Below are 18,784 nucleotides of genomic sequence, written 5' to 3' on the forward strand. Positions count from 1 at the left end.
TAAACTCCAACATTCAAAGCTGTTAAGTGTCTCTTTCAATTTTGTTAGTTATTTTCATTCATTTAGAAATAGAAACCCCCCTTTTATTGTTTTTACTTTCCAAGAAGTAATTGACTAAACAAAAGTAATAATAGATTGAAGTTAAGTCTAAACTATTTTCCTCGTGGGAACGATTCCAACCTCATTAGTTGGGTTATTTACTTGACACGACCGCTTTACTTCTTATTTGAGAAGTAAGTTTGAGCGTATCACATTGGCATTTGATGAAATGAACATTCACGTGAAGGGGTGAGTAAATATGAAAAACAAATGTGTTAAACTATTAAAATTATCAATTATTTTTGCATCATATTTTAATCGAAATGGTCAATCGATCATGTTAACTGATATTTATTCTAGTATGCTTATAGTTACTTTTACAAGTGATTTCATCAGCTTATCCATGTTTGTGTGCAATAAACAAGAGAACAGAAAATAAATAATCTCTTACATAATATTTCTAACCCGCTTTGGATGTAGTTATCTAAAGATATTAAATTTTTTCATAATTTATAGTCTCAATAATTCTTTTCAATTCATCTGAAACTTCAAAAGTTTCTTGACTTACTACAACCCCAATATTATTCCTTTAGTAATAACACAATTCGTTATAGCTTGCAATTAATTTTCCATGACAATGATATGGTGAACATCTCCTTCAAGGAAAAAATTATATTGTTATCGCCATTTCAAGGAGAAAATTATATTGTTATTTCCATGGTCAACATTATTACGAGCAAGACATGTTTCTTGCTTTACTTTTATTGTACCATAGGTACACAATCAATAACAAATGTATATTATCATACAATAATATTATTTTGATCATGACCACAATCTTTATAGACAAAAATTATTTCTTTTGCTCTTTCGATAGTACACAATAAACATATTATAAAATTTATGAAGTATAAACATACACAACCATTGGCCAACCTTTCAAATTATTTTTTAATTTTTCTCAAACCTCCTATAGAGGTTAGTTGTGACATATGTTCAATCCATACTATTTTTATTATATATTCAGTCATTCATTTTCAAAATAGTCGAGCATTCATGATTCTAATAACAAGTCACATTCTCTATAAGGAATGGACCAATCATTTGTATGTGCTTCATAAATATACCTTATAAAATTATTGTCATACCTTTGAAGTTTATCATTTTTGCACAACACACCTCAACGTCACTTTGAAAGGTCAAGTGCACACACTTTATCTTCCTTTCTTTTGATGGAAGATTTATAAACTATGAAATTATTAGGCCGACAACAACCACAAGTTTAATGACCTTTCATACTATTTTGATAATAAAAATTACCTTCACATTTTGAAGGACTATTTCATAATTTTCCTTTTTTTTCATGTCCATATTCATTTGTATAACCACAATAATCACTGTCATCTTTCAAACATATCATGTACTGCTACCACATTCACATCAGAGAATAGAGCAAATCAATTCGACGAAACTAATGACTTCTCATAGAAAATACAATTAGTTTGTCATAGTCATCATTAAATCATCATTATGGTGCATTAGAACTTAAATCCAATGGTTTATTCATATAAAGTCATTTTAGGTCATAATTCGGTGGAATATGAACCCAACGTATTATCATCATGGTGCATCAGAATTCAAATTGATGTCTTACCCTCTTGGTGTGATAGAACTTGAATCTATCTTCTTACCATCAAACATTTTTCATTATGGTGCATCCAAACTTTAATCGAATATCTTATCCTTTTGGTGTGATGGAACTTGAATCCACCGTCTTACCCTCAACCAATAAGATAAAGGTCCAAAATGTCATAACACTTATTATCAAAACTTTAAAGATACAATTATTTCAAAATTGAAGTGTCATGACAAAGAAAATCAAAATGAAGGGAAATATTAGCACAACCTTCAAAAGTATTTGTCTTTGACAATTGCGCTCATACTTTATAAGTACCAAAAGTCCGTGAAATGGATCAACAAATTTCTCCGTGGAGCACAATATGAACCTCTTAAAAGTTCAACCACAAAAATATGTATCCCCGCACCTTCAACATTTCTAGATATATTAAAATAAAAGATTGAATAACATATTAATATAGTTATAAATACCTTATGTGTTTATAAAGCAAAAGTTTCAAAATGAATTGTGTCTCGAGGAGAATTCCATAACCAATCTCTTAAACAATTTTCCCTCAAGAAACTAGTTTCTCAAGAGTAGAATATTTGTGTTGATAACTTGTTATAAAATTAAGATCAAAGCAACATAAGTATAAAGAAAATAAGACAGGAAAAGTAAATGTAGGGAAGATTTTTCTTCTTGTTCAATTGTGTATTTCAAATGGTGAGTGATATCTCTATTTACAGTGTTAAGATATCACTCCCAAATTAAAGGTCACCAAACTAGTAGATATATAGTTACCCCTTAAGGTTCTTATCACCTTGGAAGCACCCATACATGAATCTAATTAATTCTTAAATAAATCTAATGAATAATTCACACAATGCAATGAATTTATAACATTTTTCTTATATATCCTTATGAGTTTTTGACAAAAAATATCCATAAAATATATCCAAACTTAAACTACATTCTTAAAGTATCATTCTCAGCAGAAACATCCTTCAAGTATTTAAAAGTGAACAATTTTCATCCTTTTGTTAGATATCATCAAAAAACTAATCGATCCTACAAAAATATGAGCAGGTCAGGTGATTATCAACAAAAGTTTTCCTACATAATTTCATTACATTCTATAACAAGTTTTTTGAAAAAAATACTAAAAAAATCTTAGACATCATTACTTACTGAAATATTTGAAAGTTGTCAGGATACATGATTTGATCTTTTTCTCATTTAATAACAGAAAGAAGCTGGCTTAATAATCTTTTTCTTTTCCAAAGCAAAATTGTATTTAAATCAATAAATTTTTGGGTCATTTTGATATTGAAGTGATCAAAATATTAATTGTGTTTCGTATTTGAATTGCATTTTTTAGAAGCGAAAGTCTACAGCTTCTAGCATATTCAATTGAGAAGAGACATATCGATTTCAAGTAGAAAATTTTCAATCATTTTCTGTTTGAAATTTTTTTTAAAAAAAATAGGTAATATTGATACCTAAATATTTAAAGAATAATATTTTTAATATCAAATTACATGAAAAGTAAATGAAAAAACTGTCAAATCAAATGATTATGCATCATGCTAAACTCAATTATCAAAAAAATTTACTTGGTGTACTAATAATAATAAGTACGAAGGGATAGCTTGATTTTTGTGGGATCTGTTAGTTGTTTGATAAATTCAAATAGGAGGATGAATGTTGTTCACTTTTAAATATTTAAAGAATGTTTCCTGCTAAGAATGATATTTTAAGGATATAATTTAACTTAAATGGCATAGATTAAAAATGAATGTGGCCAAAAACCCATATCTTTATTATAGTTCTTTGTCTCCTTCATTAGCAGTTTATAATTTTACTTTTTTAATATATATATATATATATATATATATATATATATATATATATATATATATATATATTGTCTTGATCGTCGGATATCATTGAGAAAGAAATAGGAAGAAGTGTTATCGAACGATTTCATATGGTATATTTACTTATATTTACTTCCTTTCATCATTAATGCAATTAAAAATATTATATTTCCTTATTTTCCTTAATCTCATAACTAATGTTATTTTTATCATTTCCTTAAATCACTTCTTTTTTTAATTCATTTGTTTCAAGAAATTAGTTAATTTACTTTATAAGAATTCAAATATATTTTTACAGAATTTGATTTGTAATTTTTAATAGTTTAGATCATTTCTTCTTCTAAAAGTTTATATCTAAGTGCCGTGGAAAATGTAATGTGACACTCTTTTTAAAAATATTGATACATTTATTTTTTGATCAATTTTTATATATTTTTTCTTATTTTTTTCTTGAAATATAATTGTGCTTCAATTTTTATGTTATTTTAAGTATTTTTTAATTTTTAAATTCTAAAATATTTAGCTTAAATTTTATAAATTTCACAAATGATTATATTTTACTTATATCATCACCATTTCAGGAAAATAAAGGTTAAATTATAAATAAGTAAAGAGAGAGATATTATTTCAATATCCGATAATCACACTCAATATACATTACCAATTATCCACTCATTATTGTTGGTTTTCCTCTTCTTCTTCTTTTCATTATTTTCTAAATAAATATTCAAAAAAAATTATTCTTTATTGTAGTATTTATTTTATATTTTATTAAGAACTTTTCCTTTTTTTTCGTTTCCTTCCTCTATCCTACTTAACAATAATTTTTAATAGAAATAAAAACACATCTTCCTTAGAATTTTAATCAAAAAAAAAAAGATGAAAAAACAAATATAAAATATATGTACAATGTTATAAACAATTTGTATTATAGTGAATGTCTAATTATATAGAGTCCTTGTAGGATGTACCTGGAAACCAAGTAAGGTTTTTCTATAAATAAAGAATTTTCTTTCATTATAAATAAAATTGGTGAAAGATTTAGTAATCCTGAATATACTATGAATAAGAGGTCTTTTCTTTTCTGTTTACTTTCTTCAACTAATTTTATATAGTTTCATAACAAACATATTATTATTATTATTATTTTTTTAAAAATAGAAGAACAGAACAAATCTTTAAATAAAACATAAATGATAAGAGTTTGAACCTTGACATTAATTAGCATATTACAGACAAAGTTACAATAATTAATTTCCGTGTAATGAAGGTACCAACAAAATAGATGTACTTTCCAAAATTAAGAAATTACATACTCCCTCCGTCTTTATTTACTTGTCCAAATTTCCTCTTTTAGATGTTTCTATTTATTTGTCCATTTTGAGAAATCAAGAAAAGACAAAAAAAATCTTATTATACCCTCATTTAAACATCTTGAAAATCTCTAAGTTTAAATTCATCTTTTTTGAATCATATTTAATAAGGATAAAATTGTAATTTTACTATATGTTATCCTAATATGTATATCTTTCTTAAAGTGGACAATTAAATAGGGACACAAGGACAAGAAGTAAAAAGAATACAATGCACATGCATACCTTCATTAGGACCTTAATCATCATTAGAAAATAGATGAAAATAATAATAACGAATAAAGACATAATATTGAGCTCTTGTCAACACTTCATCTGACTAATGGATGAACAACTAAGAGCCATCTTCATCTTCATCGAGTCATGTTTTACTACAATAATAAATACAAGGAAAATACAATTTTAAATATGTATTATACAGATTTCATGAAATAAAAAAATCATGAATTTATATGGACAGAATAGAGAAATCTTTAAAGAAAACATAAATAATTTTTTGTACCATAGTGTTCTTGAACCTTGGCTAATAGTTAGTATTATTAGACATGAAGCTATAATAACTAATTTACATCTAGATAAAAATATAGACTTGCAATAATAAGAAATATAGTTAGTTACACACAAAGTTCAAGTAGCCTATTTTAACTCAATCATAGATGATGGAGTCATCAAAGATTTTACCGAGGCTGAGAATGGACCAACTATTAAATCTTGGGTGGAAATTTCTTTTACCGATTTCTCTAGGTAATCTATTATTGACAACCTCGTCCCTCTGCAATCCTGACTTCCCAGTACTCCTATCGGAGATCCTATTTTCTTTAGTAAAGAGCCTTGCTAGCGGATCAAAAGAGTGGGCGACAAGCAGAATGGAACTTTCTCTTATAGTTAAATCACTGTCCTTTGTGCGAGTTCGTCTACTGGAACCCTCGTTTTCACTACTATTTAGACTTTGACCACTACAAATGGCCCTATAAATGTTTTGTGTCAAGTAGCCAATTAAAATATTGTAAGCACTCCGATCACACATTTTGAAAAACGTATCAAGTCTCAAGTGTCATTGTGTGGCCCAAAGTGCGGGCAGCCCAATGCAAGTGCAAACGCACTTTGGTTGCAAAATGTCCCTACTCTACTATGTTCTAGTAAAATAATCATAACTTTTTTTGGTGTGAGGAGGTTCAAAAGACGAACAATTAATGCGTTGAAAAGTAGAATTTTAGTTCATATTTTATAAGATATTTTTATTTAAAGTTAACCTTGTATAAGCATATACGAAAATTTAATCGGTAAAAAAAAAATTATACAAACAACCTTGTGTCAAAAGTCACTTATGACTTTAATTCACATTCATTACACTTTCCACACTAAAAAATTGACCTCTTTATCCAGGTTTTCACTAGGTACTGATTTCATCAAATAGTTCAAATCATAACTCGAATATACAAAGTGTTACATGAATTTAATGTTGTATTGGAGTAAGAAACAAAGTGTTGTATCTCAATCCAACGCAAATTTTGAATGCATACCTATATCACAATCTACGTATGGAATTATGTGGTTTCATTATCTTCTATTTGAAATTGAATTAAGACACATACTAGCAAGACTAATATGATAATTAAGTTATTTGCCATATAGCACCAGATCTGGCATATCATGAAAGAACCAAATCTGAGGTTGACTCTTACTTTTTCATAAAATGTTTTAGGAAGTTTTTACTGAAACTTAAGTATCTTTGCGACAATCCAAACACAATCAATATGTATGCTCCAACTCAGAGTATTGCAGAATATTGTAACCAAATCACAGGAGTAATTGTAATTTGTGGAATGTTTCCTATTATTTAGCTTGATTTATTCCTTGTAATTGATAAAAATACCTCAAAATATAACATGAAATAAGAAGAAAACTTCTCCCATTGGATTACAGCACACAATGGTTGAACTAGACATGAAGAAAAAACAGTCAAGCCTGCTAAATGAAGCACACAAAAGTTGAACACAGACGCACAAACAAGCCCGAGAGATCAGTAGAATGACGTTACAGGTGCCCTTTCTAAGCCTCAATAAATTCAACTTCAGTTGATAGACCACAACCTCTGTGGAATCCTTGACAAACAAAACTAAAAGTTGCAAGGCATAGCCCAAACATGAGGTGACGATTTAACACTAAGAGCCAGTGTGACGAGTTCAGTACACACAGTGGATGAACTATATACATTAAAGGCATGATTTCACATACGCTATGTCCTATTGGATTTATGTTCTTCCTTGACACTGATAAATGACAGCTGTTATCTTCCCTATCAAGTTCCCTCTCAGTGAAGAGCCTGCTTGACGACTTTTACCGAACATTGGATCCGACAACACAAGCAGTTTGTGACCTCTGAGTGACACTTCCAATTAAACAGCACTGAAGGCTCTGGGTTATCAGTGTATCTTCTGGCTATTCCACAAAAGCTTCACGCAAAAAACACGATCTTTATTTATAGTTCCTTCTGGCTGTTACCTCCTGCAACATTACGTGCTGCCTGAGCCTGAATGGCATACTGCCTCAGCATATCCTTGAGTTTATCTACCAACTCTAGGAATGTTGGGCGTAACTGTGGCTCACTGAGGTGGACAAATTACATATTAGTTAAATTATGTGCATAGTTATGTTCAAACAAAAAAGGTTGAAAAGAAAGATGCATTGATCTTGCAATCAAAGAGCTTAAAAATTTAGTCAGTGAAAAAAAAATTGGAGGCCATTTTATTTTTCCCAACTGTCACGAAACATGCCATAGGTTACATGTTCTGGCAGCACAGCTTGTCAAGGACACAAGCTCCAGTGCAAACAGGCTATATTCTTAATAAAGATGCTTTTATTAAACAAATCATGATGGCACAAAGAATAAGATACAAACCTATGCCAACAGCTCTCGATAATAGAAACCCACTGTGGATCAACATTCTTGGGGATATCTAGTCGCTGATTCATGAATCCTACAGCTCCAATCACCTGAAGTGTGAATCCAATAACCGTTTTCAGATGCTCAACTATATAAACACATTTCCTTTCGATTTTTTATCTTTTGGTTTCGAAGTGAATTTTAGGAAGATGAAAGTACCTGCATTGAGTTGAGGTTATCCCAAGGGATCTTTTCCGTGGCAAGTTCCCATAGTATAACACCAAAACTATATATATCAGCCCTGAATATAACATGTATTTAAGAAACAATATTGTTAATTATTCAGGAAATCTGCATTAAATTCATCATTAAAAAGATTTAAACTCTTGTTGTGGGCGTACTTCTCATCTGAAGGTTCATTGCGAAGAACTTCCGGAGCCATCCATTGTGGCTGAAACAGTAATGAAGTTTGACATAAAGTCAGCCAGGCACTTGAAGTTTGAATATACAGGTCATGAACTAAAGTAACTCATATTAAGAAAAAGAGGTCCTCAGTTCAAGTTGAATACCGTTCCTTTCCCACTCTTTGTTGTTAGATATGTCTCATGCTTAAGCCGTGAAAGACCAAAGTCCCCAACCTATAGATATACAAAATGCATAGTGAGAATCTCAATACATCTAAAACCTCCAAGTGACACGTTTAGGGGTCGTCAAGGATATTCAGCAGAAAAATGATAGTCTAACCTTAACGGTCCAGTTCTTGTCCACAAGAAGATTTGAAGACTTCAAATCCCGATGAACTATAGGTGGGTTGAAATGATGAAGATAGTTCATGCCACGAGCCTGAAGAAGCAGCATATAGAAACACATTACAATTATATAACATGATTTAGCTTGGTAATGCCAAAATCCCAGAAAAATACGACATTATTGAAAAGAAATCATAATCGGATAACATATCCGAAGGTCATGAAAAGAAAAAGTAGAAATAATGCTTTTCCAGTAGGAAATAGGATGCTACTCATGATGATATGAGAGACATAATTCTTCGAGACCCACCTGAACTTGGCACCCTTTTTCGGTGCACACCTAAACTATTTTTGTCCTAATGAACACCCTGAACTTGACAACTATCAGCCCTGGAAGCTAACATGGCGAAGGATGTCGACACACTCTTTTAGGTCAGTGGATGAAGAAAATAAAAAAATCATCTTCTAAGAGGGTTATTTTCCAACGGTTAATTGCCAGAGTCATACACTACATTTTATCTGTTCCAATTGTGATTTTCTTTTGGCTTCTTGTACAATGCATATATTTACCAGAATTTTAATTTATTTCTCAAAGAAAGATATAAGTATTTGGGATCCCTGTTTAGGGAAATAGGGAGATCGATGATGATGTCACACATCGTATTGGTGCGGCATGGATGAAGTGGTGATTAGACACAATATGGTCCATCTTCAGCTTACCGAGGAAATGACCCTAGATAGGAGGGTATGGAGCTCGCAAATAATGGTGGGAGTGTAGTAGGTAGTTTAGAGTGGTCCTATTACTAGCTTGTGCATGCATTTACTTTTTGTAATTGTTATCATCTCTTGTCTACTGTGTTTAGGTGATCGCACCTTGTTGTTGTAGGTACGATTCCTTGCATATAGTTGTTGTGGCTTTGCTATCCGTTGTCATGTTTCTCCCCACCGCCTTTTTTTTTTCATTTTATTACTGCTTTGATTTTCTTGAGCTGAGGATCTTTCAGAAACATCTCTCTACCTCGGAGAGGTAGTAGTACACACTGCGTACACTCTACCCTCCCAGATCCCATTTTGTGGGATTTCAGTGGGTATATTATTGTTGTGTTTCTTTCTCAATAATGGAGTTCCACCCATGCTTTTACAAACTTGTCTGTGAAAAGATGTTCTGAAAATTAATGATATAAAAAAGGTAACAAGATCTATTCTATTCTACAAAAATATCGTGTGACAGCACACAACTCTCACCTCCATAAGGTGATATTAGTCAAGGGGGCGAGGCTATCAAATAGTATAGGTGGGTAATTAGGAAAAAAATGATTCAGGCGTGCACCAAATAAACAGAACCATATTCTATGGGGTCACAAGATATTATGCATAAGGTGAGATTAGTCAGGGAGTCAAGACTAAAATAGTCAAGTATAGGTGGGTAATTAGGAAAAACAATAATTCAGGCAAGCACCAAATAAACAGTGACACATTCTATGGGATCCCAAGATATTATGCATAATATGAGATGTTTTAGGTATTACAGATTTCATAGGAACTCACAATATCTAAAGCCATGTGAATACGTCGTCTCCATTCTAGTTTGGATGCATTCCTTTGTAGTAATCTAAACAAACTTCCTCTGCATTAATAGAAAACGAAATGCTTTGTAACTCATCGTAATATAGAAACATTATCACATAAAAACTGAGCATAAATAATTGGTTTTAAGAAATGAGAATTGACCGTGGCAAGAACTCTGTCACAATACAGAGGCGTTGAGGTGAAGTTACAGCACCCATGAAAAGAAGAATATTTGGATGTCGGAGACGTTTCATCAGTGACACCTGCAGAGAAGCAAGTATAAAAATCTCTTAGAAATGCTTGTCGACCAAGTATAATCATAGAAAACCAATAGTCCTACTTAAGTTATAACTGAAAAGGATATATTATCTGTCGGAAAAATCTTCTAGAAAAGACATGTTAGTCCTTCAGATGATTACGATTTATGCAAATACTACATTAAATGTTGCTTAATAGAGTGTTTTATTATAACAACATTTTTATTAACAGGAATCCTCTAGTACAATAATAGTCAGCACCTAAGTAGACAGTGAAAGCAGGAACCCAGGAGAAAATTAATCAATACAAAAATGAGAACTATAGAACCATGAAATAAATAAGACTTCTGATTCTTGTTGCCTAAAACTAAATACGTGTATAATATACCAAATGCCCTTGAAATCTTGTGGTCCTAAATATTCAGGTAGAATATTGGGCGTAAAGAGTTGTTAAATATAGAAAGTGCCACTCTTTTTGAGACAGAGTAAAAGGGAAGTAAACAAATAAATCTAAACGGAGGGAGTAACTAAAATTCAACTAGTACCTTACAACATTTATTGACGATTATCCAGAGTCCTAAATGTAGGTCCAGCATACGGCAAAATGTGAATTTCGAACACATCATTGGAGAGGACAGAGAACAACTCTGCCAGGATGATGAAAAATATTCTGTTCTTTATTCTCTTACCAATTGAAAGTCTACAGTTCTGTAAATAGTATTTTGCTGGTTTCTTTTATTTCATTGACATTTATCACCCAAAAAAATCATAATTTGCCCATGCCCGCATCCTAGACCTCATTAAAGCTACCGACTTCCAGTCAATCATGAACTAAAATTAGGGAAGAACTCAATAGTAACTCTGATATAGCTTAACTGCTCTGGAAAAACAATTTCTCATACAGGAACATGTAAAAGCTTTTCACAATCTATTCATGAAAAACATACTGACCTCCTGTCTGAAGGAATATATGACATCATCTGAATATTCTTGCTTGGAAAATACTTTAACCGCAACATCCTGCAAAAAAACATCACTTTGCAAAAGTAAACCAGCTGTCGTTCCACTTCTTAAAAGCAACCAATAATCTAGAATTCAAATGACATTCAGAGAACGTGACAAATGGCATGTCAAACACTATTCAAATACTGGCTTAAAGCACTTCAATGTTTTAAACATTATATGAATGAAGCGTATAATGAGAAAAGGCAGCAATAATTAAGCCCTTCTTTCAACTAAGCGCAAACTCCCATCTAACTAGTAACTTATACAAGTGATATCAGAGAACAAGATATTTCATCATGCCACAGTATATGTTAGGAAACACTTAAACAGAAATTCTTAGGACATTCTCTAGAAAGGGAAGTCATAGAAGAGTCAGAAAACATACTGATCCAAACCACAGTCCATGATAAACAGTTCCACAAGAACCTATTGAAACATAAACGAAGGAAAAGTGAGAACGATGGAACAGAAAACATGAGAAACTCTAGTTAAACCATAAAAGTCATAAATCTGATAGGTGAACACAAAAATGTGATCCTCATAGGGGAATGACTTATAAGCTTTGAAAATATGAAAATATACATAGAAGTAAGTGTTGCTGAGTTTGTCCAACTTCTAATTGCTTCCCTGAACATATATAACTGCGGTAAAACAGTAAGTGACAGCATCATACATGCTTGCTAATTCCTTAGAAAAAGAAAAGGGTTCACAAACCTGATAAGGTTTATCTTTGAGAATTTTACCAGTAAACAAGAATTGACATACCTTGCCCAATTTGTTCTCCGATGGTCATCTCCTCCCACAAAATTTCATAATCCAAGCAGTCAGTATCAGCATCCACTTTATTAACAGTAGTACTAGTAGTGCTATCTGTACTACTAGCACTGCTTGTGCTATTAACATTAAATGACGATGACCAGGATCCCCAAGCCTCATTGGTAGCTGTACGGTTGTTTTCGATAATCTGATCATCTGGTGTTGATACTGCATTTGAACTCTTGAAATGATTCCACTCATTATCTTGGTCATTGTTTAGCCAGGGCCAAACAAATCGTGTAGCCTTTGCCTCTGATACTTCTCGCTCATTGCCTTTCCATGGCCATGATAAGTTCTTCTTAACCATCCACGCCTCTGCCTTTGAGGTTATAATCTTAGAAATCCCAGGTTTTCCCTCATTCTCATCTCCAGAATCTCTCGAGGATTTTTCTGGAGTGCGCTCCTCTTTTGCAATATTAGAAAAAACCCCAAATGGAGAAAAGTGAACATCTCCCCTGGGTGTACTAGCTCCACTTGAATTTGCATCTTCCCTTTGATCCAATAGAGCAGCATCAGAAAAGGCATGATCAGAATGGTGACTATCTCCACTTCCACCTTCCCGAAGGATGCTTCCCTCTCCAGTTTTCATTTTTGACTTAACCTTGTTGCTCATCTTTGTAGCCTATTTGAGGTTTTCATCACGTCAGCACATAGATACCTCATACAAAAAAGCAAAAATAAATTGAAAAGAAAAGAAAAAGAAAGCATGTCAAACAACTTTACACTAACCAAATTTGAAATTTTGGAGGCAATGGCAACTTGCAAAGGTTGCAGTGGATCAAGTCCAAGTGTTGCATTAGCAATGCTTCTAGGCCTACCAGAACTTTTATCAGCTTCTGTATGCTTAACGTCAGCAGATGATTCATGAAAAGGGCTCGCATCAGTTGACACGCAAATAATACCAACAAACGTACCATCGTCATCATAAAGTGGGGTATCTGTTGCCACAACTAAAAACCTATCCCCCTGCTTATTCTTCACAGGAAATTGTCCAGTCCAATTCTCACCCATTTGCACTCTGTGTATAATGATTTTAGCCACAGCATGATCCTTCGAATCTGTTATCAGCTCAAGAAGATCCTGCCCAATAGCTTCAGAAGCTGAATAACCATATAATAGCTCAGCACTTCGATTCCTGCACAACAGTTGCAAGCCAATAATTTATGGTTTAGTCATACATTAAAAAAATTCAACAATGATAACAACCATGCATCTACTAGTTAAGAACATTTATATGAATCCTCAATTTCTATTATGATCCATTAGGACTGGTCTCATTTCAATACTCAATACTTTTATTCAGTGTACACCTAAACTATCTTTGATCCAAATTACCACCTATACTTGGGATTATTTGGTAGCTTTCACCCATTGGACGACCTTAGTCCAAGGAGGTGTAATATATTTGCTGCCACGTGGACATTTATTGAAGTTCTTTTCTTTTCTTTTTTACATATTTGGCCTGAAAATGAAGAATGCACAGTTGCAACATGATCATCATTAAAATAAATACACAGTAAAAGAAATTCAGAGAATTCGCCAGAAAAATGAATACAATTGGAATAAATAGTCATTGCATCTAATGAAAAATTAAAAAAAATGCAAAGGCAAGGTAAAATATATGTAGTACATTAGAAGAAATCCACATTCGAAACAAAAAAACCAAACTCCACTTGAAAATTAATTTGCCGATTTTTCATCACCTCAAGCCCAAACGAAAATGTATCCACTGTCTTAGTCATGTTAACGTCCAGCCAATGAAAGCTACCAAATAGCCATGTGTGTGTGTGTAGTTTAGGTGTACACTGATAAAATGTGTCATGTTCAGGCGAGTGCCAAGATATTATGTATTGTTGTTATAGATTAATCAAGGTTCTTTAATCTAGAGGTTCACTACATTTTCTATTAACATACAAATCCTTAAAAAAAAACTAAAAAGAACATAGCAAACACGAACTTAATGTAAACATGTAAATACAACTAAGCGACAATCCCCAAATAGTTAGCACCTACAATAAAAAGATTCAGTTTGGAAAAAATGTACACAATATACATGATTAACACCTATCCAAGACAAAAAGATATTGCTAACAAAGGTGTCCAGGCGAGATTGCACGCGCATCTTGACTAATTTCATGAGGTACCTACTAGCTCCCACCATCACGGGTACCAATTAACTCTATCCACCAAAGCTTGGACAGATTGAAAAAAATTTGTCGAAATTGGAATTAGAGAGCTCATGGTTGTGAACCCTATCCAAGACAAAACTAATGCCTACTAAGGGTGTTTCCTCTCTCCCAGGTCCTACCAAAAAAGGAAAGGCAAGCAACAAAGGTATTGCACATAGATAGGAAAAAGTATCTGCTATAACATTATACTACTCTAGTAACATTCTATTAACTTAAATACAGACTAAAACTACGAAAATACATTTTTTTCAGAAATAGCAAGTCCAATTATAACTACTTACCAGTAAATTAATCGATAATTGAGATCAAATATATGCACAGCTTGGCCCATTGATTGCAATATGCTCAAATACTGTTTATCAGTAAACTTGACACTCCCCCTACTGCCGCAACGCTCAGTTTTACTATTGCTCTCTCTTTGCAAGGGTGATGAATGTCGAAATGAAATAGAGCCCTTTTTCCCCAATGGGTCATTAGAACCCCTAAGACGAAGTGGTCGTTGTGGAGATATAGAATGAGACCTTTGCCTCTGTGATGTACTATCATTTGAAACCATAAGCTTAGACATCTCCTGCTTCAACTGAGCGTGTCCCGCCTCCAATTCTTGGATCTTCTTCAGTAATTCCTCAGTTGGGGGTATTGCAACTTTAGCTGAAATAGTTGGGTCTTCCATTCTTAGATTCAATTTTGAACAAAACCCACAGAAAATACAATACTCAGCTTCAGATTCAGCTAAGAATTCTAGTCAAACCCTCAAGATATATCATCGATCTAATACAAAATTTGACAAGAACAACAGAAAAAGTGGACTATTTTTGAGGTGATTTGTAGCTGAGAAGTGTAAGAAAATGGCAACTGGAGATACCCTTTGAGTAAGGAAAGGAAGCCTAATGGTTACTACTACTACTATTTTTGTAAGGATTATAGTGTGCTTTGTTTGTCTCTCTAAATTGATTCTGACCAATTCTTTATTCTTCGTTATGACCGCCAAAATCATCTTCTATTTCTACTCTCAAGAGAAACACCGTGGTAATAACGGGTCTATTACTATCTCCGTTCATTTTTATTTGTCTATTTAAATTTTTCATGCTTATTATAATGAATTAATGATAGATTAAGGAGAGGCTCGCTTGCATCTAAAAGATTTTTGTGTGGTAAAAATGAAGATGTGTCAATAAAATATAAAGATGAGTTTGTATAGAATGATGGTTAAAACCAACATGGTTATATGAAGCAAGTGTTGATGGTCAAAAACTCTTATGTTCACATTTATGTTGCAGAGATGAGAATGATGATGTAGATGTGTGGATATCAGGAGCAATAGATTCGAACTAATGTAGGAGCGGTCTCTATGATAGACAACATGAGAGAAGTGAAATTGAGATAATTTAGTCATGTGAAGAAGAAATGTTTGAATGCGCCAATGAGAAGGTGTGAGAGGTTGGTTATCGAAGATACGAAGTGAAGAATAAGTAAAGCAAAAAAATTGAGAAGATGTGATAAAACAAAATATGACTCAACTTTAGATTATCGATAATATAACGTTAGATACAAAAATATGATAAATATGTATTGAGATAGAAGATTAGTAGGTTGTATATGGTTGTCTGACCTAAAATGGTTGGTAATATAGCTCTTTTGTTTTACATAATATATCATTATTTATTACTCTTGTTTTCACTAATTTATTATAATGTGTTGTTGTTGCTTGTAATTGGTTATATTTTTGTTTTCTTAATTTTGGAATAGCTGCAATTGAGGTAAGAGTCTATCGAATACAATATTTTAATATTCATAAAATATTAATAAAATTTGTGTACACATATTTTCTTTATATTTTACCAGTGTAATTTCACAAAATATATTTTCATTGTATTGAAATCTGAAGTTGGATAAAAGAATAAGAAGTAATATATACAATAAAATATTTTTAAAAATGTCTTGTCCAGATGTAACAAGTGAAAATAAAAATAATATTTAACAAATAAAAATAATAAGGGAGTGTGTGTAGTATCTCCACAATCTTTTTATCGTGTCCTAAAAAAAAACTGTATTACTAGTGTTTATCGCTTCCACGAGTAATTTATCCTCCAATTCTACTCATTTAATCTTAATATACTATTTGTAGGGAACAATTGCAATATATTTTTAAGGGAGCAAGGTCTGAAATGATTTTGGTTTGAAATTATTGTAACGATATCAAATTTTGAAAAGAATTTTTTACTCCTTACATTATTTAAGAATATTTTAATTGTGCATATATGCTTATGTTGACATAAAAAATATTGCATAATTATAAATAGTAATGGTCCACGTGGGCATATATATACCTTTAATATACACTATTAAATAGTGCAGAGAAAAAATATTTTGCATAAAGTTTGATATCGTAACAACAATTTCGGCTAAAGTAAAAAAAATTTGAAGAAATAGAAAATGAGTGATTCAAGTCATTATACTAGCATTTCATTGGATGTACGAAGATATTTTGACTGAATACTTCTAATGCATAATAAATTTGATAGGTGTTTGGACATATGATTTTATATCGTAATATGAAATTATGAGATGACATTTGTGGTTGGATATATGATTTCATTTTGATTTCATCTCATAATTTCATATCATGAGATGAAAGTATATATTCTCATAAAATTATGATTTGGATTTTTTCAAAGTCAATCATTGACTCACAAGTTTATATTTTGTAAAAACAACCTCATATTTACATCAATTAACCATTTATTTTATATATAAATAAAATTTATAATTTATATCATTATATTTTAATCCATTTACATCTCATTTAATGATTATTCTCACTAACATAGAATTTATTATTACTTCAAATCAATTTTTACTTTACCATTTATATCCAGCAAATTTATTTACCAATCAAATTGACCAACAAATGGCTCAAAGTAACAATGTTTGTTCGTCTTCTCAATCATATGAACAAGAAATGTAAATTCAATACGAGGAGATTATCAGTACTATGTGGGAGAATTATATTAAAGACCACTAAACCATAATTTATATATGTTTAATTTTTTTATTAAATTAAAATTTACTCAATAAATATGATATTTTTAGAGAATATCCTGTGTATCATGCGATTTTATAAATTTTTTCTTATTTGATAAGATTTCATAAAAAATTGAGAAAAATTTAACAGTTTTACACCTTTTGAAATATTTATGTTTTTTATATTTTTGAGAAAAATTAAAACATAAAAATTTTAAACTTTAATTTCATCGTATAATTCAAATTATAATTTCTTATCGCATAACCAAATTAGTCTTTTTAAAGTTTAACAAGTATGGGATAAGTGTAGAGTTCAATTCATCAAATTGAGATTTGACCATACCTACCTAATAGGGGGAATATATGTGTATAAAAAAGGAAAGGATTTGTTGGTAGGACGATAAGGTTGCCAAAAAGTAGTGTCAAAGAGATATACTAAAAGGCAATTGGAGGTGAAGTTAAAGGAGGTGTGTGTCCGTCTATCTATCTATCTATCTAGTCTAATCAATAAAGAAGGGAAAAAGGCTGTTTTTGCTAAATTCATGTTGGCAGTAGATTTCCATTAGTGGGGAGGCATTTTGGAGGTTCATTATTAGCCACCATTTCAATATTTATTTATTTTTGTAATTTGAAGTATGGGTTCAAATTAAAATTGTGTTTGACTAAAGTTTTTAAAAACATATTTGCTTCTTCTTCTTCTTTTTTTTGGTTGTGACAACATGAAATATGACTTATATTTATAAGTTTTTATAATTATTTTAAGAATATCCAATCCTCTATCAAACAAATATAGAGTACTTGATAATCTCAACATATGCCAAACTTTTAGTAACGAATAACGATGTTCATTAACATTGTCATAAATCATAATTCAAGCATTTCTTCATTACTACACCCGTATTCGTTTTAGGGTGCTAAATAATGATCATCATGTTCTACTTGTCAGATTTTATTATATTTTATATTCTTTCTAGAAGTGTGTTATTATGACTTATAGTGTTTTTTACGTATTTTACAAATATATAAATTTTATTTGAAAAATATTGAAGATTCCATGCGTAAATTTTCGATCAAACTCAAACTGTTTGACTCTCGAAAAATAAAAAGTATCACATTAATTGAGATAAAGGGAGTAATATTTATATATCCTAAAATTACAACACAATATGTTAAGGTAACTTACATAAATCTCACTTTTTTAGAAATTAATTATTTAGATTCACGATAGTCTATCATATTATATTCCTGAACACATTCTGAGTTTTGGTTACGTGTATCTGCCTCTTAAGATACATGTATCCAAGTTACATGTATCCAAGATACATGTAAGGCATATACATATTAATTAGTATGTCTAATTAAGCTATATAAATGAAAGTCA

General features: G+C 31.3%; 1 protein-coding gene across 1 annotated transcript; it reads right to left on the reverse strand.

Moving 5' to 3' along the window:
- Window positions 1–6,802: 6,802 nt before the first annotated feature.
- LOC101263452 (uncharacterized) lies at window positions 6,803–16,212 on the reverse strand. Its single transcript, XM_004228963.5, has 13 exons — window positions 14,661–16,212; window positions 12,920–13,325; window positions 12,140–12,812; window positions 11,760–11,800; window positions 11,321–11,389; window positions 10,275–10,375; window positions 10,092–10,170; window positions 8,539–8,637; window positions 8,364–8,432; window positions 8,196–8,245; window positions 8,014–8,095; window positions 7,810–7,904; window positions 6,803–7,516 (listed from the first exon to the last, which is right to left on the reverse strand). Exons 1-13 carry the CDS (start codon window positions 15,050–15,052, stop codon window positions 7,390–7,392), a joined length of 2,283 nt encoding a protein of 760 aa, XP_004229011.1. The 5' UTR covers window positions 15,053–16,212; the 3' UTR covers window positions 6,803–7,389.
- Window positions 16,213–18,784: the final 2,572 nt, after the last annotated feature.

Source organism: Solanum lycopersicum, chromosome 1, assembly GCF_036512215.1.
Source record: "Solanum lycopersicum chromosome 1, SLM_r2.1".
Taxonomy (NCBI): Eukaryota; Viridiplantae; Streptophyta; class Magnoliopsida; order Solanales; family Solanaceae; genus Solanum; species Solanum lycopersicum.